This window comes from Ictalurus punctatus, chromosome 1, assembly GCF_001660625.3.
Source record: "Ictalurus punctatus breed USDA103 chromosome 1, Coco_2.0, whole genome shotgun sequence".
NCBI classification, from domain to species: Eukaryota; Metazoa; Chordata; class Actinopteri; order Siluriformes; family Ictaluridae; genus Ictalurus; species Ictalurus punctatus.
In genome coordinates, this window is record NC_030416.2 from 4,146,546 (window position 1) to 4,174,062 (window position 27,517).

Below are 27,517 nucleotides of genomic sequence, written 5' to 3' on the forward strand. Positions count from 1 at the left end.
GTCACTTTGCTCAACAGTGCTCCATATAAAGCAATGATGAGTACTGGAAAGTATTTTGCCTGTAAGCATCATGAGGTTTGCTCACTTTGTCATATTGTGTTTCCTTAGGCCTTACAGTGCACTTGGCTAGAAACCATCCTTTATCTCCTCAGTACAAATATAACACATCTTGTCATCTATGTTCCTTTTTTTCACATAGTCTGACGTAAACGATTTACATGCTTCTACTTTAGTCATGGATTCGAGCAGACTGGCATGTGGTTGAGAGAGAGTGAGTCATTCCAGAATACAAACTCTGTAGTGTATCATTGAGACCATTTTCTGGAGACTGGAGGAGCATCAGAAAATTATTTCTCAAAATTTCTTGGATTTTTTTTTGTGGCATTAACTGATCAGACATGCCCAGGTGAGCTCTTCCATGCAGCTGAGATTGGTGAAGCTGCTAAGTATGAGAACCTAATAGCTTGACTTGAGAAGTGACAGACTTCGCTGGATCCATGTTACCAGGCAAAGCCTTCTATATGACTCAGGGAAGTTTAACAGTATTGTTCACAATACAATACTTAAAGAACAAAAAAACAAGCCACCGTCAAATGCAGAGATTACAAAATTTTTGAAATCTAAATAGCAAATTCAAAGAATTATTTAAAGGCCAGGCAAAATTCAAACATGACAATAACTGTTTTCAGGATACAATGGATAATCCAAGTAAGTAAACCGGAAATAAAAAGCAAAGGTCAAACACAGGCAAAACAGGATACAACGTCACAGAACCTACACCAAAGGTAATCAGGTAAGGTTTCTGGGCAAGTATTTGGGTTAAATATTTGTGACCATGTGAGCAAGACATGAGCATGACAAGAAAATAGAGTCCCTACAATTCAGGGGAAGGAGCCCTCTAGTGGTGTGGTGGTGACTTGTCCTAGACTGATGGGATGAAAAATTTTGATTGCACACTTTTTTTCCAGACAACATTAAAATACAGCAACACAATTTTATCAATTGGTTGCTTGTCCCTATTATGGTAAGCAACATTGCATTTTATACAGTAGTAAAATGTTGAGAAATTCAGCTTAGCTATCCCAAGAAAGAATATTATTATGCCATATCTTTTTACCACAAATTTTCCTTAGAATTCAGGAAAGCTCTGTGCATGGAAAAATAAACACAAACTCAGCACTACTGCATACAAGAACATTTGGCTTTGATTATATTTGGACAATGATAATATTATTGTTATTTTAGCTGTGTACCACAGTATTGTCACGATTCAAGGGCGGAGACAGATGCAAGTGCAGATTTACTTTAATATAACTAGAAATGAAACACAAAAGAATAGCTACAGAGCTTGTGCAAAAACACTAAGTCAAAGAGTAAACATCAACGAAAGACCAAAATAGTGGGTGGTGTGTTACTGTAAATAAATTACTCAACAAAGTACTGAAAAAAATCCTGAACCATCTAGAACCATCTGTAAATGTATGGAACACTGAGGAGTATGCTTGACATAAATACTGCTAAGCATCCTTATTTGCTGTCCAGCCAAAATTTCTGATATTATCATCATACTCCCAGCACACCCTCAGTCCCTTCTTAACTAGGTGTGTCTCAGAATGTCCTTTCAGATTAACCAAATTATTCATTGACAACTTTAACCTGTGAGTACAAAAGAGCATTTTTCCTACCTCCACTTGCAATGCTGACACTGGAGAGGATCTAAAAGCTCCACAACATATTCCTAATTCTTGCACCTTTTACTGCTTCAACTTTCCAAATCAAGGCTAGTGATGAAGACCAATAAATCATACACCCATAATCCAACGCTGACCTGATCAATGTACTATAAATTAGTTTTAAGGATCTATGACTAGTACCCCATTCCTTTCCTGCTAAACAGCTTAATACATTGTGGCTTTTTTTTTTTTTTTTTTTTTTTTTTTTTTTTTTTTTTTTTTTTTTTAAAAACACTTATCTGCCAATTTCTGAACATGTGTCTGAACCTCCTGAGACCCAAGTTAAAAAAGGGTCATCTAATTTGTTTGTTTGTTTGATTTCCTACCTATTCTGGGTTGAAAAAAAAAAAAATTCTACAATTTAGACTTTAAATTTTATTTTGATTTTTAATTTTACAGCATGGACAGGACCATTTTACTTTCAAAAGATGTATGGGTGTAGATTGATATTAATCCAAGAATAAATACAACTTATATATATATATATATATATATATATATATATATATATATATATATATATATATATATATATATATATATATATTTCATTCTGGATTGTTTCTCTTGCTTGTTATTGCAAGGATAATAGCTTATTTTCTATTAAAATTGAACGTATAGTTATTATACAATGCCCTCCACTAATATAGGTACTCTTGATAAATATGAGCAAAAAAGGCTGTGAAAAATTGTCTTTGTTTAATTTGTTAACAAAAATAGTATGCTCTCATGGATAAAAAACTATATCTTTGTTAAATATGTGCAGCAATTATTGGCACTCTTTTAGTCAATACTTTTTGCTACCTCCCTTTGCCAAGATAACAACTCTGAGTCTTCTCATATAATGCCTGATGAGATTGGAGAATACATGTATACAATGACATCTGTGGGATCTGAGAACATTCCTCCATACAGAATCTCTTCAGATCCTTCACATTTTGAGGTCCACGCTGGTGGACTCTCCTCTTCAGTTCACTCCACAGGTTCTCTATGGATTTTAAATCAGGGGACTTGGATGGTCATGACAGGACCTTGATTTTGTGGTCAGTAAACCATATTTGTGTTGATTTTGATGTATGTTTTGGATCATTGTCCTGCTGGAAAATCCAACCACGGCCCATTTTCAGCTTTCTGGCAGAGGCAGGTTTTCATTTAATATCTGTTGATATTTGATAGAGTCCATGATGCCATGTATCCTAACAAAATGTCCAGGTCCTCTGGCAGAAAAACAGCCCCAAAACATTAAAGAGCCACCACCATATTTAACTGTGGGCATGAGGTACTTTTCCATATGGCTACCTCTCTGTGTGCGCCAAAACCACCTCTGGTGTTTATTGCCAAAAATATCTATTTTGGTTTGATCTGACCATAGAACCCGATCCCATTTGAAGTTCCAGTAGTGTCTGCACACTGAAGACGCTCGAGTTTGTTTTCAGATGAGAGCAGAGGCTTTTTTCTTAAAACCCTTCCAAACAACTTGTGGTGATATACGTGACTTCGGCTTGTAGTTTTGGAGAATTTCTGACTAAGAATGACTAAGAATGACTAAGGGTTATTTGGCCTGTGTTACCTCATATTTATACCCCTGTGAAACCATGGTTGAACAATTTCATGTTCAGTGTCACCTAGGTGTATTTTTAAAAATGAAAACTATGGGAATATACTTCAGATATATTTTTCTCATATTCATAGGGGTGCCAATAATTGTCACACACCTATATTTAACAAAGATTTTTTTTTTAATACCTGTGGGTTTTTTTTTTTTTTTTTTTTTTTTTTTTTTTTGCAATTGTTTGCTATCCATGAGAACAGTATTTTGGGGATTTTTTTTAAACAAAAGATCAAAAGGTTAAACAATAAAGACAAATTTTCACAGCCTTCTTTGCTCATATTTACCAAGTGTGCCAATATTAGTGGAGGGAACTGTATGTCCATACAATTTGTCAAAATCAAAAGTACATACTTTGCATTCTTTAGCCAGTTTGCATATTTCATGATACCACTTGGATAATCGTCAAGCCTCATTGATAAATCATCAGTGACGAATATAAATTATCACTAGTTGTAGTGAATAGTGTGTGTGTGTGTGTGTGTGTGTCTGTGTGTGTGTGTGTGTTTGTGTGTGTATAGATCATGGAGTCATTAAGTACATTAAAATGGAACTGGTGTCCACTATAATTGACATCATAAAAAGGCTAATATTTTTAAACACAAACAAGTTAACTGCTTTCTAGAACTAAATGTCCTGAAAATGTCCTGGCACTTTAATAAACAAGAATATATGTGATAATCATAGTAAAAACATTTTAGTTATCTTTCTTCTTTCCATAAAATGTGCTTGTTCCTATGGTGGCCATATTGGATGCAGTTTAAGAAGTTGTTCCTAGAATCCCAGCCTATAACATGACACATCACTAGAAAGCCCAGGATGTCATCTATATAGGACAGCAGGAATTGCTTGAGTAGCTAAAAAAAGGTCAAAGGACATGCATGAAAAAAAAAAAGTCCACTACAGAGAACACAAGTCAATGGGCAGTGCGAGGTTTCAGGAGGCTAAAAGTCAGCCTGGAATGCACCTCCTTTTCCTACTTCCTTTATAAATCACCCTCTACTACACAGAACTTCTATAATGGAAACAGCTTCAGCTAGGAACAGTGAGGAGAGACATACACACAAACACACTCATACTCTGAAGAGAAGAATATGGACAATGGTAGGAACTTTTCATCCAAAACATACCACCTCATCTTATGGAGTGGGAGTGTATAATGGTTCCCTTGCGTTTACTGATGATGTGACTGCTGACAAAAGCAGCAGGATGAATTGTGAAATGTATAGGGCTACACTGTCTGCTCAGATTCAACCAAACGCTTCAAATCTCATTGCACATTGTTTTACAGTGCAGATGGACATTGACCTGAAGCATACTTCGAGAGCAAATTAAGACTTTTTAAGGCAAAGAATTGGAATGTTTTGCAATGGCCAAGTTGATCACCTGGACTGAATCCAACTGAACACACATTTCATTTGCTGATGGCAAAACTGAAAGCCACACACCACAAGAACAAGCAGTAACTGAAAACAGCTGCAGTAAAGGCCTATCAGAGCATGTACATGAGAGACCAAGGAAGAAACCCAGCATCTGGTGATGTCTATGGTTTCTGGACTTAGGCATATAATATAATTATAAAAATTTAAAATAAGTATATTCACAGTAGTCTACAAATTGGTGGTTCTGTGTGTAGCGTTATGTGACAAATAAGTCAGAGAAGCCCTGTTGGACTCTTATTAGGGCCATTAACCATAACTTTACATATAAGTGACTGCCCAATACATAAATGTAGAGTTTGTGTAAACTACATACCTGCTATGTTGGTGAGGAGGATTATGGGAGTAGTAAAAAGCCAGTTTTTACATGAGTGCTGATCCAGCACATGAAAGGCAGAGTCCACAAACATGAGGAGCCTGGAGTGTACAGACCATTGAGGATATAGTGCAGACTCTGGGTGACCCTATCATCAGCTGAGCAGTTTGCTCTATAAGCAAATGAATATAATGTATTGGATCAGGAGGGGGTCAGTGACAGTCTTGAGATGAAAAAGAACAATTTGTTCAAAGCATTCCATGATAACTGTTAGTCATTTAGGCAGTTTGATTTGTGCTTCTTTGGACTGGGAACAGTAATTGTGGTCTTGAAACATGTTATTTTGCATCAAGCGATGGATAGGTTGAAAATCTCATGAAGAATGGAGATGTTTCAGTGTGCCAGGTGAAATTTCATCAACTCCCCCAGCTTTTTTGATGTTCTGGGATTTGAATAAGCTGTGAATTTTCTTTTCCTCAAAGGTGAGGGGTAAGGCAAGACAGACACTGAGTGAAGTGGAGGATGGATAAGTTCTTTGTCCTTCAAAGCAAGACTACATTTTTTGAGCTGGTTAGCTGTCTTCGGGGAATAGTGTGACTTTGGTTTGTGAGTGCCATGCTGCAGAAGTGTTGTGTTTTTCAAAGACTTGCTCAAGGATGTCCGTATACTTGTATTTTGCTGACATGATTGCTTTATTGAGATTTTGCTTAGCAATCCAGTACTCCTCTCTGTTCCGTCCTCTGTGAGCCTGCTTTTGGATCTTCTGAAGCTGCCAAAAAGTATGATTTAAGATTTCTTTAATTGTCACATATACATCAGAGTACAGTAAAATTCTTTCTTTGCATATCCCAGCTTGTTAGAAAGCTCAGGTCAGCCATGATACAGTGTGCCTGGAATAGAGAAAGTGAAGTGCTTTATTCAACAGCCAGTGGCAGCTTGGTGGTACTGGGGTCTGAATCTCTAACCTTTTGATCAGTAACCCTGAGCTTTAGTCACTAAGCCACCACTGGGTTATATTAGAAAGGCATATTTGCTCAGAGAATGAGATGTAAGAGCAGTCAGTGTATACGAGTCTATAGAGTCGCAGGTAATGATTTCTAGTTGGTGGTGCTCATACAGTCCTGGGAGCAATTCCACTGCTTCAGGAGTCCAATCAGATTTGAGAGATAGTTTCTATTAAATCCCATAGTAGACCATCTGAAACTAATCACATGTCAAATGTCATGCACATCTCCGTAGAGTGCAATACTCATCATAAAAACAGAAGTGTGAAAAACAGAAGTGTAAAAAGTCAGTATTTCATTTCAGTTTTGACTTTGAAGCTCAAAGGACAAGTTTATTACTGAATTTTGTGAGTATACAATATGCTGGCAGTGTTGGCCGAGATAACTGTACCTTGATTTAAATAATTTATTATCTGCACTATAAATGTTAATTGTTGTCTGTTATTGATTGTTAATTTCCGTATGCATTAATCTTGATCTCTATGTGTTCTCTGGTTTGTCTTCACAGCGAACACTTATAAATAAGTACAGACTCTGCAGTTCAGCAGTTTACTGACTAATTTTTTGATCATTGCCAAAGGGCATAGAAACCTGTGGTGTACAAAAACAGGTGTTTTCAGTGTCTTGGGTGTTTTACACAGCATTAAGGATTAATTCCTTTTTTGTTTGTTTGTTTACTTTTTCCTGTATATTTAACCCCAGGCGTAACTGTTTAGTGTTTGATGCTGAATGGCAACGATGTTGAACACCAGCGATGGTCTTCGGGAGGTCACAACATCCAGGTGAGGACATATTACATTCCAAATATTAAAAGCAGTCAAGGCCTCTCAAAAAATATGGGAAAAATTTTATTTCCTCAATAATGACTTGTAATAACAGATTTTGGAATAATGTAGGTATGGATATGAATGTGTAGTTGCATTCTTTATATAATGTCACAAGAAATTTAATAAAGTAAACATGCTTGTATTGACTTTCCCCGCAGTGTTGAATTTATAGCAGAAATCAGGGATAGAAAATGACACATCTAACAGGAATCTGGTATATTTAGGTTTAGATTTAGTTTAGCCTTTATTGTCTTCCTTAGGAGAAAATTATCTTGGGCAGTCAAGAGAAAACAGTTGACATTACAATACATATACAATCAAACTGCTATATATATTGCCAATATATTGCTGAATGAATAGTCCTTGTTGTAATGATCACATTGATCAGTGCAAATTTGGTTTAACAATATGGCTTCCACCCTCAGACGGTTACACAACTTCATGTTGCCACCAAATGCTAAATTGTAATGTGTCCATGGGATCTAATCTATTTTATCGCATATTTAATCATTATTTTGAGTTGTGAAATTAATAAAACAATAATGCCAATATTTTCATTAATTCTATGTCTTAAAAAAAGCTTTGGTTTGTTGGATAAGCTGACAAAGTACTCCTCTATGCTTATGACTTACTTGAAGCAATGTTCATAATTTTATTTATATAAAAATTAACAATAAAGATAAACAATGTCTCTGGTTAAAATGCTGTCTCTTTTAAAGTGCTCAGTGTGAAAGGGGTTTTAAATGGATTATACGCTTAATTAATTAAAAGTGTCATATGTTAATATTTAATTATGTCTTCAAATGGCGTTCAAACATGCAACTCTCACATAACTCCTGAACAGCGCTTAAGTCTGTAGTTATGTTTGAGGTCTGAAGATTGCTGTGCACAATTCTGGTATTAAATCTTCACTGCACACTAATGTCTGGGTTATGCATGTAACTCTGTTCCCTGAGAAGGGACCGAGACGTTGCGTGAGCTTCACACTGTGGGAACGAGAATATCCACTCCGTCATACTGAGGGTACGGCCTGTTCAAAAAGATCAGAGCCCGTGGGTGGAATGTATGTTCAGGCTGTAATATCGAATGAATGTGTACGGCATAGACAACCCCACCACAGCACACACATCCTGTAAGGATACCACTTTGGACAAAGCCTTTGAGGAGGGGACTCCCCTAGTGGAATGAGCCCTTGTGCCCAGAGGCGAAGCGAGACAGTGTGCCTCATAAGCGATAGAGATTGCTTCCACTATCCAATTAGAGATGCACTGGGCCTTAGCCCCTGCCTCGACAGGATATCTGCCCACACATTCCGGCTGCCCGGAATGTACATTGCACTCACTGACAAGGACTTGCACTGTGCCCAGAGTAGAATTAGTTGCGACTGCCTGAACAGGGGGCGTGAACATAACCCTCCCTGGTGGTTGATATATGAATCCACCGCTGTGTTGTCTGTCACAACTAACACATAGTAACCTCTTAATTTAGGAAGAAAGCATTTCAGTGCTAGAAATATGGCCCGTATCTCTAGGCAATTTATATGCCACTCCAGATGAGGGCTGCTCCAAAGATCATGAGCTGGACAGCCATCTAATACTGCTCCCCAGCCCGTCAGGGAGACATCTGTCATTACCGTCTTGTGATAAGGAGATGCCCCTAGAGTGTGACCCAAGGCTAGAAACCAGGGACACCTCCAAATTCTCAAAACACGTAGGCATCACTGTGTGACACTGATTATTCTCAGAGGTTTTGTCCTCGGACGAAACCCCCGACTTTTCAGCCACCACTGAAATGGTCTCATGTGCAATAGGCCCAAGGGTATGACATTGGCTGCTGTTGCCATAAGCCCCAACAGTCTCTCATAGAGTCTGGAGGGGATGACATGATCCAGCTTTATCTTGCTCAATGTTGATAGGATTGACCCTACGCGTGTTGGGGAAAGAAACGCCCTCATCATAGTAGAATCCCATATAACCCCTAGAAAATTTGTCGTCTGCACTGGAGACGTTTGCTATTTTGCTTCACGAAACCTGTCGGCGATGGCATTAACCACGCGGCTGAACAGGCCAGAAGGTTCAACAGGGGTGTCCAGCAAGGAGACCTTATCTTTGTCCCCCATCCCTGAGAGGTTGAGCCATAGGTGCCTCTCTACCGCAAGGAAGCTACCCATTGAATGGCCAATATGACGGGCTGTTTGCTTGATCACCCGGAGAGATAAATCCGTGGCATGGAGCAGCTCTGCCACTGCCTCGGGCCAAATTCCCTCTGCAGTGTTGAGGTCTGCTTGGTAGGCCTGCAACACTGCCATTGTATGCAGTGACCAAGAAGCAAGACCCTCTGCCGCATGCCCGCCAACAGCGAGGTGACTTTACATGGAACGCAAAGCCGGCCCCCCTAAATTATCTGCTGTCGATGGAGAGCTGTGGCTCGCAAGCACCTCCTCCACCTTCACCATAGTTAAATAGCCGTGCTATTCACTCCAACGATAGCCGAATAATCAGATGTCATAGGGTTATGAACATGGCTAGTGTATGGTTTTCCCCAGAAGAGTAATACTTCATCATGCATTTCTGGAAAAAAGGGGAGTTTTCTGCTGTGTGAGGGAGATTTATTTTCACTGGGGAGAAAGCGCTCATCCAGCCTGCTACGAGCCACTTTCTCTTCCCCGGGCCAGTCTAGATTTAGTTTTTGAACTGGCCTAGTGATCACTTCAAGCAGCTCTTTATATGCTTCAGAGCTGCTCTCTGTTTTTGGTGCAATGGCATCTCCTTCTGGCTCCTCTGAGTCAGAGAGGGTGTTTAGGCTTTCCATAGAGGAAGACAGAGCAAGAGATAGAGCAGGGCTTGTCTCCAGCTCCTCTTCCAGATCCATACAAGATCCCCAGGACCTGAACTGGCTGGCTGCCTCAGCAGCGGCCGGCCCACATGCGCGAGGCTCTGAAACCCAACTCCCTTCGGCCGAGAAGAGAACGAGCCCAGGGTGGAATGCATATCCAGGCTGTAATATCGAATGAATGTGTGCCACATAGACCCCCTGTGATGAAAGGGGAGAGGCATAGCACACTCTTTTTGTAAAGGGACAGAAAAGTAAGAGATTTTTCTTTCTGTTTTTTGAAAAGTTAGAGAGGAAATGAAGAGTCTTTTGTGAGCGTTACACAAATGACCGACATGCAGCCTCTCTGAAGATAATAAGGCTCATGGTGAGGTTCACAGATCCCATTATTATATCACGCAACGTGCTTAATTGCCACATCACCTGATTACGGCAGGTGTTACAGAAGCTTCAGATGCCAGTCACGCACGAGGGCACTTCCCATAGCGTGGAGCTCCAGCAATGTTGAGTTCCTGTTGAAAGGGAACTCAGCTTCTCATGTGCTGAAACTCTCTTGCCATAATTCTCTTCTTACTGTTTTTAGCATCACAACAACAAATGATTATTCTGATACTAATTCTGTTAAACCATGTGATTATTTTGTTGAAGCATGTGAATAGTACCTAAATCCACAGTTATGTCTGAGGTCTGAATGTGTATAATTTTGTCACTGCATTTAACTCAACTCTGAATACTCCTCCTTATGTGCTGAAGCTCAGTTAATAACAACTGTCTTCTCACTGTTTTCAGTATGATGACAACAGAGGATTACTACAATTACTATGAGGGTGGCATTGATGCTGAACCGTGTGATTACGGAAAACATGCAAGTCATTTCCTCCCTGTGCTCTACTCCCTGTTCTTCGTGGTGGGCTTCCTGGGCAACATGCTGGTGCTGTGGATGATCCTGAGGGGCCCTCAGATGAAAAAAACAACTGACGTGTCTCTCCTGAACCTGGTCATCACTGACCTTCTACTAATCTTCTCTCTCCCCTTCCTGGCTCACTATGCCAGGGATACCTGGGTTTTTGGTGGAGCCATGTGCACTCTGGTCCTCAGCGTGTATTACATTGGATTTTATGCTGGCATTTTCTTTATTGTGCTGATGAGCATCGACAGATTCTTGGCTATTGTCCATACTGGGTTTGCTTTGAGAATCCAATCAAAAACAAAAAATGGGATTTTAGCTTGCGTGGTCATCTGGATTCTAGCTATTGCAGCATCATTTCCTGAGCTACTGTATCTTGGAGTTGAACACTATGACAACAAAACTATTTGCAGTGCTTATCCAAAAGACAATAGGCACAATAATGTGAGAAGTGTAGCTTTCTTTAAAATGAATGTTTTGGGAATGCTAATTCCACTGACTATTGTGGGATACTGCTACTCGATGGTTCTCTGGAGGCTTCATATGCTGCGTAATTCAAAGAAACTGGCCATTCGTCTTGTTGTTGTTGTTATGGTGGTGTTCTTCTGCTGTTGGATACCGTACAACATTGCAGCATTCCTGAAAGCACTGGAACTGCTGGAAATCCTGCCTCCAGACTGTGAGCTCAGCAAAAGGACCCAGCTGATGCTGCAAGCCACTGAGGCTATAGCATATTCGCACTGCTGCCTCAATCCATTCCTTTATGTGTTTATGGGTAAAAAGTTTAGGAGGCACCTCATGAAGCTTCTGCACCAGACACCATGCATCCAAGAGTAGTGGTTTTACATTCCAGCATACCTACTTGGAATCACAATTATGATGATTTATATGACTACACATGGTCCTTAGTTTTCATCTAATGAAATTCTGTATCTGGCCTGAGAATGAAAATGGAAATATATACATACATACACTCTATGGCCAAATGTATGTGGACACCTAACCATCATACCCATATGTGGTTCTTCCCCAAACTGTTCAGAAAATTGGAAGCACACAATTGTCTAGAATGTCTTTGTATGCGGAAGCATTGTTAATTTACCTTCACTGGAACTAAGAGCCTCAGACCTGTTCCAACGTGACAATACCCCTGTGCACAAAGCTAGGTCTGTGAAGACATGATTTGCCAAGGATGGAGTTGAATGCCGACTACACGTAAATTCAGTTTGTTCATTTATTTAGTCATGAATTAATTCATAATGTGAAGTCATGATTACAAATAAAATATCCCTGAAGTACATACATGCTAGAAAGAGATCATCAAAGAGAATATATGGCTCTGACATACATAATAGCAATTGAAAGCCCATAAAATGCTCTAACTTCTGTGTTCTGTAATGAAAATGAATGGCCTGTTGTAAGGTAATAAAGGACAGTTTGAACAGCAAAATACAATAAAATAAATGAATCTCCATTTGTTGATGGATGTGTAGTTGGTAAGTAGGGTCAAATTAAATTGTAGAGTAAAATATGAATTAGGACTGTTTTATCCATAGGATTTATCCATACTGGGTCAAAATTGACTGGCAATCCTCAATGATGTAACTGATTTGCAACCATAATAGTTGCGTTAGATTTTCAAAACTCATGGTGCTCAGATTTGTCATGCCTCCCAGCAAAATGCCGGTTGCAGACTTTACATTCTTAGATTTCCAAAACAAGTAAATCAAGGAACACATAAAACGCACACAAAAAAGACAGAAAAAGTTTGAGCACTTGTACATGCCACAAATGACTATCAATCACATAGAGTAAAAGCCAGGCAAGATTCAAACATGACAATAATCAATATTTTCAAGATCCAATGGATAATCCAAATGAGTAAACAAGATATAAAAAGCAAGGGTCATACACACATGGGAGGACGAGAAGGATACATACTTCAAAATCCATACTGATACATACTGATACATACTTCAAAATCCACCAGATCCTTCAAATTAAGACGGCCATCGACGGCACTTGATATGACAGCCGAGATATGCAGCCTTCCTTTTGAGAAACACCCTTATTGAGCAGGAAATGAGCATGACAACAAAAGAATAGTCTCTAGAATTCAGAAGACGGTGCCCTCTAATGGCGTGGTGGTGACCTGTCCTAGACTGAAACTTTGAGCGCACACTTTTTCAGACCATGTTAAAATACAACAACATGAATGTTAACCATCTCCTCATGGAAAATGTCAAAGTATTAACCATTACACAGTGTAATGAACTTCATGAACTCAGCAGAAATAAGGAAGCCGGCGGCAGGCTCGGGACAACTCAAAAATGCACTTTTCTCCTTCACAGCTTATTTTATTCCCACACAAATGCACGCATGCACACAGGCAGGTACACACGGCTTCATGCTGGTTGCTCTCTTGATGGTTGCGCTCTTTCTTGCTTGCTTGCTTGCTTGCATTCTCTCTCTCTCTCTCCCTCTCTCTCTCGTGGGGCACGTCGCTCTCCCCTTTTTATCTTCTCACTGCAACACACAACATTCGTTAATAGAATTCCCCCCAGGTATGCATTCTTCACCACTCACCTTCTCCAGCTCCGCCCTCCAATCACAAACCAGCACTTGAGCACACCCCTGCTCTCCACACATTTTTTTTTATTGATCGAGAATGTATAATGTGCAATGATGAGTACATTAATATAAACATTGGAACCTGAGCTGCTGTTACAGAAATTTATTCAACACTTTCTGACAATCATATTAGAGAATTCATTAGTGCTGTGATACAATTTTTATTAATCACACATCAGGTCAATTGACTGCTTGTCTCTGTTATGCTAAGCCACGTTGCTTTTAATTCAGTACTGAAATGTTATATCTCATATATCTCATTACAAGTTTTCCTTAGAATTCATGAAAGCTCTGTGCATGGAAAAATAAACAGAAGCTCAGCTCTACAGCATACAAGAACATTGACTATTAGCTGGGCAAACTAATCAATTACCAAACATCATACATGTCTCCATAGAGCCCCATTACTCATCACAAAAACAGAAATCTGAAAAACACCAGCATCTCATTTCAGTTTTTGCTTTGGTCAAATTTTATTTGGACAATGATAAAGTTATTGTCATTTTAGCTGTGTTCCACAGTATACTGAAGTTGAAATTAGCTTTGAGGGTATTTACATCCAAATCAGGTGAATGGTGTAAAAAAAAAAAAAGGCAGCTTTTACCTCATTATTGCACTTACAAGTAAAGAGATAAATAGTTTAGAATTGATTTAAAGTGCAAAAGGCATTTGCATTTGGAATCTAATACTGTCCACTCTTAATATGAAGTCCAAAGAACTGTCACTGCCAGTGAAGCAAGTTATCATTAGTGTATAAAACTAAAACAAACCCATCGGAGAGACAGCAAAAGTAAGTCCAAATCAAGTATTTGATAAATTCTTAAAAAGAAAGAACTGTGGTAAATGACAGAAGAAATATTTCTCTGTGTTACATGTCAGTCTAGGGTATGAAGTTTATATATATTGGTATATTTGCAGACGTATATAATGAATAGTACAGTCACCACATGATAAACAAGCAATAATACAGACAGGCCATTGTTCAAGGGGGAAGTAAACAACAAACAAAACCCACCACTAGCTCTACCAAAACCTACCTTCCCTAAATAATAATAATAATAATAATAATAATAATAATAATAATAATAATAATAATAATAATAATAATAATAATAAAAAGAAAAGAAAATTAAACGCAGTTTACGTCCCTATCTCCCTACCTAATCCAGGAGAAAAAGACACAATGAACAAAAAGGCATTTACCCCCTTCCTGTCAGGGTTACAAACACCCAAACAAGACATTTAAATACATTATTATCAAATACTTCTACACCAAAGAATATTGCTCCGACCGATATACAAACAGGTCAGCCTGGATGGCATGCAACATGGAGTTCTCATCTTCTTCCTTTATAAACTACCTTCCAGCACACAGTACTCCTACAAAGGAAACAGTTCCACGTAGGACACAAAATATATAATATAGTATTTGTATTTGTATATTATGTAACTTCATTTTTGACAGGTCTAGGTCAAAGGTCATACTCATCATAATTAAATATAATGATGATGACAGGTCAAAGGGTCATGATAATCACTTATAATTATGTTAAATCCGGTTCCGATGTATTCCAGATGTATTCCAGACACACACACAAGTTGTTTCCTTTCCCATAGATTGTGATACGCTCATGAGTCAGGCCTAGGTCAAAAAGGTCAATGATAATTATTGCTGCATGTTCATAGCTATAGCTTTCACACGCATATAACCCCTGCCCCTCCCTGCTTAGGTTGCTAGTTGTTTTCCTGAGTTAGGCCTAGGTCAAAAAAGGTCAATGATAATTATTGCTGCATTTTCAATCCTATAGCTTTCACACGCATATAACCCCTGCCCCTCCCTGCTTAGGTTGCTAGTTGTTTTCCTGAGTTAGGCCTAGGTCAAAAAAGGTCAATGATAAATATTGATGCATGTTCATTCCTATAGCTTTTCCTACAGCTCCGAAGCAATTCCGTAGACACAGACACACACAGACACACAGACACACACACACACACACACACACACACAGACACACACACACACACACACACACAAACGCAAGGATGATGAAAAATAAGTAAATGATTAATAATGAATTTCCATACACATCCAACCAAAAATATGACTCACACACACACACACACACACACACACTCTCACACACACACACACGCACACATCCAACCAAAACTATCACACACACACACACACACACACACACACACACACACACACACACACACACACACATACGAACCTGTCTATAAATGCGAACACTTCGTTAGTTGGAAAAATCAGCAAAGAGTCAAATAGTTCGAAGGGATCGAAAGAATTTCCAGACTCTATCCTTCAAAATTTCCAAACACCATGGATTTCTCAGCAGGTAAGAAGATGTATTTTAAACAATTGAAATAGTTAATTATAAATTGAATTCCAATGTTTATGTAATTATCCATTTGATATTGATATTGCTATAAATCTAAAACTATTCTTTCTGAATACAACAATCATCATCCTTATCTGGTCATTATGTAAACGGGTACGATACTATATCTAAATTTAATGTTCAATACACTTATATTACAGAGCAAGACCAAACTAAGATCGTTTGATTCTAGTGTATAGGATAACGTATCAAACGAATTTTGTCTCTTAGATCTGTGTGGCGAGCTAGAAAGGGAACTGTTAAGGTACTAAAAGTGTGTTTTATTTGCTTTACTGTTTGTAGATAACAGTGTCCTCATAATTTCTGACGATGAAATTTCCGAGACATCTGATCGAAGCCTTTGAATCTGACCTCTACACGTAAGTCATAACATAAAATCATGAATGTTTCATGCTGTAAAGTCTTTCATACATAATAATAACTTTTTGTTTGTGTCATATTCAGAAGATGAGGGCGTCGTGACTATCAGTGCTTACGGCGGAGATATTTCAGGTGAGATGACGTATATTTTACCTTCTATTTACCCAGCTTAAAATAAAAATAAAAATAAAAACTCTTTCACTTGTTCTGTGACTTATAGATGCTAGTGATGTCGAAAATTTTGATGCAGTAGAAGAACGAGAGGAAATCAACTCGGAAGCCGACCTTCAACCCAATCTCAGCGTGGGGTGAATTCTTCCAAGCAAAGACTGCTTTATTGGAAAACTTTGGGCAGCTTGATAATACATTTGAATCCGGTCGAGGTACAGATTTTCTCCCTTTACTGTACAACACACTTGAAAATTTGAATAGTTGTCTCACAGTGAACATAAAGTTGATCAGAAAATTGTATGAGAGAGAAATAGTTGGTATAGATTGTAACCGTAGTTTTGACAGGTATAGGTCAATGGTCAAAAAGATACACATTCTAACTCTCTATATCTAGATCAAAGGTCATGATCATAAAAATATGAATAGTTATGTTAAATCTGGATCACATCCATTCGTGACCATACATGGTGCTGCCATGTGTGTTTTTCCACCCCACACGTTGCGCACACCTGGTACATCTTTTCACATAGAATATGAAACTCTCTGTGGTAGGACATAAAAATATATATAGTTTTGTTAAATCTGGTTCACATCCAAATCGTGACCATACCTGGTACGACCATGTGTTCCCCCCACCCCACCCCACACAGACACAAATTGCATAGTCATGTTTTTCTAACACTCTGTGGTAGGACATCGACCATGTGTTGCCCCCCCCTCATGTTTTTCCTCTTCACATAGAATATGAAGCTCTCTGTGGTAGGTCATAAGAATATATATAGTTTTGTTAAATCTGGTTCACATCCAAATCGTGACCATACCTGGTACGACCATGTGTTCCCCCCACCCCACCCCACACAGACACAAATTGCATAGTCATGTTTTTCTAACACTCTGTGGTAGGACATCGACCATGTGTTGCCCCCCCCTCATGTTTTTCCTCTTCACATAGAATATGAAGCTCTCTGTGGTAGGTCATAAGAATATATATAGTTTTGTTAAATCTGGTTCACATCCAAATCGTGACCATACCTGGTACGACCATGTGTTCCCCCCACCCCCTCCCCAACCCCTCCCCACACAGACACAAGTTGCATACTCATGATTTTCCTCTTCACATAGAATATGAAGCTCTCTGTGGTAGGTCATAAGAATATATATAGTTTTGTTAAATCTGGTTCACATCCAAATCGTGACCATACCTGGTACGGCCATGTGTATCACACATCCAAACAAAAATATGACGCACACAAACGCACTTTATTTTCACATTATTTAAAAGGAATTTAAGTGTTATGTACTAAATTACCATAATTATGAGCACAAGTTGTTAAGTTGACAATCATTTTTAAAATTACATTTCTCCATTTAGATTGTCTGCAGTAGAATGCAGTCTTTTAATTAAGGAAAAATGACTGCCTTTAAGTTTTATAACAATAGAAAGTAAAATCCAGCGTGATTTACATTACAAATCTCATACGTAACATCTCTGCAGGATTTATAGACGTTAAAGCACTGAATGAAATGAGCAATATAGACAAAAAATAAACACTCTGTGTCTACTACTTTTATCTCTCATAGAACTATCCACAGTCCAAAGGCTGTGGAGCTAGAAGGCTACGTGTGCGAATGACAAAAGATTTTTAAAAATAAAATAAAAAATGTATCAATACATGAAATTAGATTACACAATGTAGTTGAGGTTTACATGAATAAGCAGAAATGTAATCATGCTTATCTTTCCTATAGCACAATTGAAAAGCCCTCTCTAGACGAGCAGATTTGTCAAATGAAACTTTTTCCTTCTTTTCCACTGCTACGGTAAACTAAAGAGTGGATATTCACTGCTAAATATGACTAGCATTAGCTACGTGTACTAGTGCAAAATAGTCCATCAAATGTATTAGCCGGTGTAGCCTATACACGAGTCCACTATCGGTCATGTCGCAACTGAGAACATGCCCCAAATTCATTGCTTTAGTAGAATTTAATGGTAAGTGAAATGATAATCACATTGTAATGTCCTTAGTATTTGTTCAGTCTACAGGTCCTCTAACACTCAGTTAAATGAATAAATGTAAATGTACTACAACGTAAATTTTGTTTTAAATCAATTAACGCAGAAATTACACACAATATTAAGTTGATGTAATTATCAACATTATTATGTCAACACCACTCATCAAAATAATGTGTACGACTTTAAATATTTAATTAATTCAATAAATTAGAATTTTTATCTTGCAACCACACATTAAATTTAGATTGTGGGGGTTTGTTTTGTATAGCTCCGCTGTTAGAAAATACACGATGGTTGAATGTGAACATAAATGAGCAGAATGTAAGCTTGTGAAATAAATTCAACTTTATTGATTGCACTTTTTGAGAAAATGACATGACTTTGAATAAAACTTTACTGAAATAAATACTCTAAAACATTGATATACCCGAAGAAATGTAAAAAAGAAAAAATAATAAAAAAAATACTTTTTACATACCTTCTAAATAGGTCCCTTTAGGAGGTAAACGTTTTAAAGACGGTGTTTTATAAGAAACGCGCGTATTACATGCCTTCTAAACCTAACCCTTTAGGATGTAAAGTGCTGCTTAAAAGAATCGAGAGTTTTGTTTAAACTAGAAGACACAATTTCCGGGGAATGTCTTGTAGGCCTATACACAGTGTCCTACACATCTGAGGTGTGTGTGTGTATGTGGGTGTGGGGGTGTGCGTGCGTGTGTGTGGGTGTGTTAGAGAGAGAGAGAGAGAGAGAGAGAGAGAGAGAGAGAGAGAGAGAGAGTCATGTGTTTCCTGGGGGTTTGCTGACCAGACTGCTTACAGTGTGTTTATGTTAATGAATCAAGGTACGAGTCGTGTGTTTTAGGGTTTAACGATCCCTACCAATGTGTACATTTGTGGTTTAAGTGAATCTTTGTTTCTGAAATTACTACTGTGGTAAATATCAGTTTGTGTAACTAATCTATCAGAAAATACTAGACCTGGTGACTGAATGTGGTAGATGTATTAGAATTTTGGACATGTTATGCATGTGTAGCTCCCTATGTGTATGATCTATGTGTAATCCTGCTGTCAAGAAATGAACAGACAGGTTTGTGAAATAATTGAACTGTTTATTGGCTACGTTGTTGAGAAAAACACCGTGATGTGTAAAACATTTCTACAGTCCTTCAAGGCTGTATGATGTCGTTGTTCTCTTTTACTGAAAGAAAGGTCAAAACCATCGGTGTTATTCGTTGTGGAGAGTGAAGTGACAAAAATGTGGGTGTGCGGGGGGTGGGTGTGAGAGAGAGAGACACAGGTGTTCTTTCGGGGGTTTTGCTGACCAGAATTCTTACAAATGTGTTTGTTAACGAATTAAAGGGAGTCGTGTGTCTCAGTGTTAAAATAGTGGTTAAGACGTCGTAGTTAAAACACAGAAGAAACTCTGCAACAATCTGTTACAATGTCTGCTCCGAGAAATCCTAATACCCTTAGAAGATTGCTGTGTATTCACCAACAAGAGGACCTGTTGAAATGAGAGAGGACCTGACTTTTGCTCCAAAATTTTTTAATTTTTTTAAAAACCAAGAGGTTAGTTTGACAATTTATTAATGAAGGTAATGTAAAGACGTTGTTGTTTAACCCTGAGCAGGGCGTCAACAGCTCCAAAGATCGTGTCTTAAGTCCGAGGGTTTAGTTAGGAGGTAGAAAAACATTTAAAGATGACGTTTTAAAGAAACAAGTGTTTCATCCTTAATGGTAAAAAAGAAAAATGGTTGTACTCCAATATGAAATAAAACGGCGGAGACACACTGAGTACATTTCTGTTCCACAGTCTATAAGGATCCCCAAACTTCATGTAGTGTGGAAAAATATATACAACCTCCGTGACTACGTTGCTTAAGGTTTAAACATTTTTATTTTGTGATGGCAGCAAGACAAAACGGTTGTGCATTTGGTATGTGGTGATTTTAGAATGAGGCCCCAAATGTCAAATATGTTTTGTGTATGGCTTCGTCAGGCAAAGATCACGATGGTATGGAAAGAGTATACAAGAGTAATTGGGGTGATCTAATGCTTAGGACTTGTGCAGTACTTCAGCTCGGGAACGTCCCACCATGGCGTTCAGAGAGGCGTTATCTAAGGTACACGTATATATAATATAGATCAGATCACCAGTCTGTCTTTACCCACTCCTGATCTGGGGTGGGGGTGGGGGTGGGGGGTGGGGTGGTTACAGTTCGGGCATATTTCCAACAGAACAGAATATTAGACATTTAGTGTAAACTAGTGAAAAAAAATAAATAAATAAAAAATCTATGAAACATTTCAGTGAAAATAGTGGTCCATATTTAATGCATTATATTAGAAATGATAGTACAGTCTTTGTTGATCAGTTACCAACTCATACTTTATAATAATTTGTTTAGGAGCATCTGAATCTGGCAAATAACTTTTATTGCATTTAGGCATACAATAAAAGTTAATAAAAAAATGAGGAAGAAATGACTTGTGCACTACTGCAGCGGATATTAAGTCAAACCATTTTGTTCAAACTTCAGCATGACCCATAGAGAAGCAGAAACCTATGGCACCTTATGAATACCATGTGAAGGATTACGTTGACTCGTCCCTTACAGTTACAAAGACATGTCCTTGTGCAGGATCACCTTCGCACCAGCATCGGACCCCTCTTTTCCCATTTCAACGTATAAGAAAAGGCAAAATGTAATATAAGATGTATTAGAATATATTTATAAAATATAACACATTATGAGGAAGAAACATAAAATATTATTTAACAAGGTCTGCCGTTCAGTCTGCTCTTAACTGTAAGAGCATCATCAGTATTGTACGGCAGTTGGGGACAGTAGTTAGCTTTCAGATGTCAGATATAAAACAACTTTTTGAGTCACAGTGCCAAACTACTGGTATTATATTCGGATCCTTCTTTTTCAGCATGAAGGACCGGCATTTATTTAATAGACAGATGGTACAGCCATATACTTGGTCAGAGGATTTAGGAATTTCTTTGAGAAAGGTTCATTGTTTTTGTTCTTTTATCATGGCTTCAGTTTGTATACTTACTTTGGTTAGTGACTTAAACTGTTTTATTAGGTACTGACAGATTTCATTAACAGGGAACGATGATAGGTGAAGATTAAGTTGGTATGCGTGTACAAAATAAAACTGTCTATATGTATATTCGTCTGCTATGTATCTGTTTAAACACTGCTGTAATGGCGATATAAAGAGAGATACCCATTTACTAATTCATAGAACCCCTTTCCACCTTTTCAAGTTCGTTATACATTTTTCATTTCAAGCATCGTGTTCAGACATTGCAAATCATCAGTCTGAAGGTTAAGGGTTACTTAGATTTTTGCTTCTTCAGCATCAAAAAAAAAAAAGTCTAAACATTAATCTTATTATTAAACTCAGAAACAATATAACTGCCTGTTTGTGATCATAATAAAAGGCAACGTGAAAGGTGACTTAATTCCCAATGAGATTTCTCTATGTTCTCTATGACCTTTCTACAGTATATGCCATTAAGTCCTAGTGTCCAGCCATCATCACAGCACGGGAGAGGAAATCTCGTTCATCAGATGTGCGATGTACGTCTAGACAGTCTGATAACAAACTACACACACAACATTTATGTTGAGAGAATTCAGATTGATCTTTGTTCCCAAATAACATTGGATCAGATCCATAGTTTACAGCATCTGTCCCACACATATTTAATCTGTATTACGAGTACTGAACAAGTTAGAGGAGGAGAAAATGTAGATTTACTGTTCATTGGAACTTTATTGTTTATTTAGATCTGTCTTGATTCATTTTCATATTCAAATTTTAAAAAAATACATTTTATTATTACATCATAAAAAGTCTAATATCTATTAAATATCATATCTATTTAAATACTTATTAAGATTACTGTGCTAGTAAGTGTTCCTTACCAGCTCCTGACTATGGCTATCACAGATAGTTGTGTGCTCATGTAATTTTGTGTAGATCCATGTTGTAGAATTGCGTTTGTTGTCTATGAATGTGATTAATCTCTTATAGGATGCAATAGGGTGTGTTAATTAACCACTAATACCACTAAAATAAACAATAAAGTTCCAATGAACAGTAAATCTACATTTTCTCCTCCTCTAACTTGTTCAGTACTCGTAATACAGATTAAATATGTGTGGGACAGATGCTGTAAACTATGGATCTGATCCAATGTTATTTGGGAACAAAGATCAATCTGAATTCTCTCAACATAAATGTTGTGTGTGTAGTTTGTTATCAGACTGTCTAGACGTACATCGCACATCTGATGAACGAGATTTCCTCTCCCGTGCTGTGATGATGGCTGGACACTAGGACTTAATGGCATATACTGTAGAAAGGTCATAGAGAACATAGAGAAATCTCATTGGGAATTAAGTCACCTTTCACGTTGCCTTTTATTATGATCACAAACAGGCAGTTATATTGTTTCTGAGTTTAATAATAAGATTAATGTTTAGACTTTTTTTTTTTGATGCTGAAGAAGCAAAAATCTAAGTAACCCTTAACCTTCAGACTGATGATTTGCAATGTCTGAACACGATGCTTGAAATGAAAAATGTATAACGAACTTGAAAAGGTGGAAAGGGGTTCTATGAATTAGTAAATGGGTATCTCTCTTTATATCGCCATTACAGCAGTGTTTAAACAGATACATAGCAGACGAATATACATATAGACAGTTTTATTTTGTACACGCATACCAACTTAATCTTCACCTATCATCGTTCCCTGTTAATGAAATCTGTCAGTACCTAATAAAACAGTTTAAGTCACTAACCAAAGTAAGTATACAAACTGAAGCCATGATAAAAGAACAAAAACAATGAACCTTTCTCAAAGAAATTCCTAAATCCTCTGACCAAGTATATGGCTGTACCATCTGTCTATTAAATAAATGCCGGTCCTTCATGCTGAAAAAGAAGGATCCGAATATAATACCAGTAGTTTGGCACTGTGACTCAAAAAGTTGTTTTATATCTGACATCTGAAAGCTAACTACTGTCCCCAACTGCCGTACAATACTGATGATGCTCTTACAGTTAAGAGCAGACTGAACGGCAGACCTTGTTAAATAATATTTTATGTTTCTTCCTCATAATGTGTTATATTTTATAAATATATTCTAATACATCTTATATTACATTTTGCCTTTTCTTATACGTTGACATGGGAAAAGAGGGGTCCGATGCTGGTGCGAAGGTGATCCTGCACAAGGACATGTCTTTGTAACTGTAAGGGACGAGTCAACGTAATCCTTCACATGGTATTCATAAGGTGCCATAGGTTTCTGCTTCTCTATGGGTCATGCTGAAGTTTGAACAAAATGGTTTGACTTAATATCCGCTGCAGTAGTGCACAAGTCATTTCTTCCTCATTTTTTTATTAACTTTTATTGTATGCCTAAATGCAATAAAAGTTATTTGCCAGATTCAGATGCTCCTAAACAAATTATTATAAAGTATGAGTTGGTAACTGATCAACAAAGACTGTACTATCATTTCTAATATAATGCATTAAATATGGACCACTATTTTCACTGAAATGTTTCATAGATTTTTTATTTATTTATTTTTTTTCACTAGTTTACACTAAATGTCTAATATTCTGTTCTGTTGGAAATATGCCCGAACTGTAACCACCCCACCCCCCACCCCCACCCCCACCCCAGATCAGGAGTGGGTAAAGACAGACTGGTGATCTGATCTATATTATATATACGTGTACCTTAGATAACGCCTCTCTGAACGCCATGGTGGGACGTTCCCGAGCTGAAGTACTGCACAAGTCCTAAGCATTAGATCACCCCAATTACTCTTGTATACTCTTTCCATACCATCGTGATCTTTGCCTGACGAAGCCATACACAAAACATATTTGACATTTGGGGCCTCATTCTAAAATCACCACATACCAAATGCACAACCGTTTTGTCTTGCTGCCATCACAAAATAAAAATGTTTAAACCTTAAGCAACGTAGTCACGGAGGTTGTATATATTTTTCCACACTACATGAAGTTTGGGGATCCTTATAGACTGTGGAACAGAAATGTACTCAGTGTGTCTCCGCCGTTTTATTTCATATTGGAGTACAACCATTTTTCTTTTTTACCATTAAGGATGAAACACTTGTTTCTTTAAAACGTCATCTTTAAATGTTTTTCTACCTCCTAACTAAACCCTCGGACTTAAGACACGATCTTTGGAGCTGTTGACGCCCTGCTCAGGGTTAAACAACAACGTCTTTACATTACCTTCATTAATAAATTGTCAAACTAACCTCTTGGTTTTTAAAAAAATTAAAAAATTTTGGAGCAAAAGTCAGGTCCTCTCTCATTTCAACAGGTCCTCTTGTTGGTGAATACACAGCAATCTTCTAAGGGTATTAGGATTTCTCGGAGCAGACATTGTAACAGATTGTTGCAGAGTTTCTTCTGTGTTTTAACTACGACGTCTTAACCACTATTTTAACACTGAGACACACGACTCCCTTTAATTCGTTAACAAACACATTTGTAAGAATTCTGGTCAGCAAAACCCCCGAAAGAACACCTGTGTCTCTCTCTCTCACACCCACCCCCCGCACACCCACATTTTTGTCACTTCAGTCTCCACAACGAATAACACCGATGGTTTTGACCTTTCTTTCAGTAAAAGAGAACAACGACATCATACAGCCTTGAAGGACTGTAGAAATGTTTTACACATCACGGTGTTTTTCTCAACAACGTAGCCAATAAACAGTTCAATTATTTCACAAACCTGTCTGTTCATTTCTTGACAGAAGGATTACACATAGATCATACACATAGGGAGCTACACATGCATAACATGTCCAAAATTCTAATACATCTACCACATTCAGTCACCAGGTCTAGTATTTTCTGATAGATTAGTTACACAAACTGATATTTACCACAGTAGTAATTTCAGAAACAAAGATTCACTTAAACCACAAATGTACACATTGGTAGGGATCGTTAAACCCTAAAACACACGACTCGTACCTTGATTCATTAACATAAACACACTGTAAGCAGTCTGGTCAGCAAACCCCCAGGAAACACATGACTCTCTCTCTCTCTCTCTCTCTCTCTCTCTCTCTCTCTCTCTCTCTCTCTCTCTCTCTAACACACCCACACACACGCACGCACACCCCCACACCCACATACACACACACACCTCAGATGTGTAGGACACTGTGTATAGGCCTACAAGACATTCCCCGGAAATTGTGTCTTCTAGTTTAAACAAAACTCTCGATTCTTTTAAGCAGCACTTTACATCCTAAAGGGTTAGGTTTAGAAGGCATGTAATACGCGCGTTTCTTATAAAACACCGTCTTTAAAACGTTTACCTCCTAAAGGAACCTATTTAGAAGGTATGTAAAAAGCATTTTTTTTTATTATTTTTTCTTTTTTACATTTCTTCGGGTATATCAATGTTTTAGAGTATTTATTTCAGTAAAGTTTTATTCAAAGTCATGTCATTTTCTCAAAAAGTGCAATCAATAAAGTTGAATTTATTTCACAAGCTTACATTCTGCTCATTTATGTTCACATTCAACCATCGTGTATTTTCTAACAGCGGAGCTATACAAAACAAACCCCCACAATCTAAATTTAATGTGTGGTTGCAAGATAAAAATTCTAATTTATTGAATTAATTAAATATTTAAAGTTGTACACATTATTTTGATGAGTGGTGTTGACATAATAATGTTGATAATTACATCAACTTAATATTGTGTGTAATTTCTGCATTAATTGATTTAAAACAAAATTTACATTGTAGTACATTTACATTTATTCATTTAACTGAGTGTTAGAGGACCTGTAGACTGAACAAATACTAAGGACATTACAATGTGATTATCATTTCACTTACCATTAAATTCTACTAAAGCAATGAATTTGGGGCATGTTCTCAGTTGCGATATGACCGATAGTGGACTCGTGTATAGGCTACACCGGCTAATACATTTGATGGACTATTTTGCACTAGTACACGTAGCTAATGCTAGTCATATTTAGCAGTGTCATTTGAATATCCACTCTTTAGTTTACCGTAGCAGTGGAAAAGAAGGAAAAAGTTTCATTTGACAAATCTGCTCGTCTAGAGAGGGCTTTTCAATTGTGCTATAGGAAAGATAAGCATGATTACATTTCTGCTTATTCATGTAAACCTCAACTACATTGTGTAATCTAATTTCATGTATTGATACATTTTTTATTTTATTTTTAAAAATCTTTTGTCATTCGCACACGTAGCCTTCTAGCTCCACAGCCTTTGGACTGTGGATAGTTCTCTGAGAGATAAAAGTAGTAGACACAGAGTGTTTATTTTTTGTCTATATTGCTCATTTCATTCAGTGCTTTAACGTCTATAAATCCTGCAGAGATGTTACGTATGAGATTTGTAATGTAAATCACGCTGGATTTTACTTTCTATTGTTATAAAACTTAAAGGCAGTCATTTTTCCTTAATTAAAAGACTGCATTCTACTGCAGACAATCTAAATGGAGAAACGTAATTTTAAAAATGATTGTCAACTTAACAACTTTTGCTCATAATTATGGTAATTTAGTACATAACACTTAAATTCCTTTTAAATAATGTGAAAATAAAGTGCGTTTGTGTGCGTCATATTTTTGTTTGGATGTGTGATACACATGGCCGTACCAGGTATGGTCACGATTTGGATGTGAACCAGATTTAACAAAACTATATATATTCTTATGACCTACCACAGAGAGCTTCATATTCTATGTGAAGAGGAAAATCATGAGTATGCAACTTGTGTCTGTGTGGGGAGGGGTTGGGGAGGGGGTGGGGGGAACACATGGTCGTACCAGGTATGGTCACGATTTGGATGTGAACCAGATTTAACAAAACTATATATATTCTTATGACCTACCACAGAGAGCTTCATATTCTATGTGAAGAGGAAAAACATGAGTATGCAACTTGTGTCTGTGTGTGTGTGGGGTGGGGTGGGGTGGGGGGAACACATGGTCGTACCAGGTATGGTCACGATTTGGATGTGAACCAGATTTAACAAAACTATATATATTTTTATGTCCTACCACAGAGAGTTTCATATTCTATGTGAAAAGATGTACCAGGTGTGCGCAACGTGTGGGGCGGAAAAACACACATGGCAGCACCATGTATGGTCACGAATGGATGTGATCCA

The 27,517-nt window shown here is 37.7% G+C and overlaps 1 protein-coding gene across 2 annotated transcripts; it reads left to right on the forward strand.

The window, feature by feature from the left end:
• Window positions 1–6,365: 6,365 nt before the first annotated feature.
• LOC108269462 (C-C chemokine receptor type 4) lies at window positions 6,366–12,149 on the forward strand. 2 transcript variants are annotated; one of them, XM_017475370.3, is made up of 3 exons: window positions 6,366–6,448; window positions 6,804–6,883; window positions 10,550–12,149. In XM_017475370.3, the coding sequence occupies exons 2-3, from the start codon at window positions 6,831–6,833 to the stop codon at window positions 11,502–11,504; spliced, it is 1,008 nt and encodes a 335-aa protein (XP_017330859.1). In that variant the 5' UTR covers window positions 6,366–6,448; window positions 6,804–6,830; the 3' UTR covers window positions 11,505–12,149. The 2 variants fall into 2 exon arrangements, with proteins under 2 accessions (XP_017330859.1, XP_053535422.1); XM_053679447.1 differs by lacking the exon at window positions 6,366–6,448 and adding an exon at window positions 6,481–6,711 and having other exon boundaries at window positions 6,818–6,883.
• The last annotated feature ends 15,368 nt before the right edge of the window (window positions 12,150–27,517 follow it).

Bases quoted from the DNA above. Each gene is read 5' to 3' on its own strand.
- LOC108269462 (XM_017475370.3), top strand. From the start codon at position 6,831: ATGGCAACGATGTTGAACACCAGCGATGGTCTTCGGGAGGTCACAACA. The intron at 6,884-10,549 runs GTGAGGACATAT...CACTGTTTTCAG, and splicing joins CGGGAGGTCACAACATCCAG to TATGATGACAACAGAGGATT.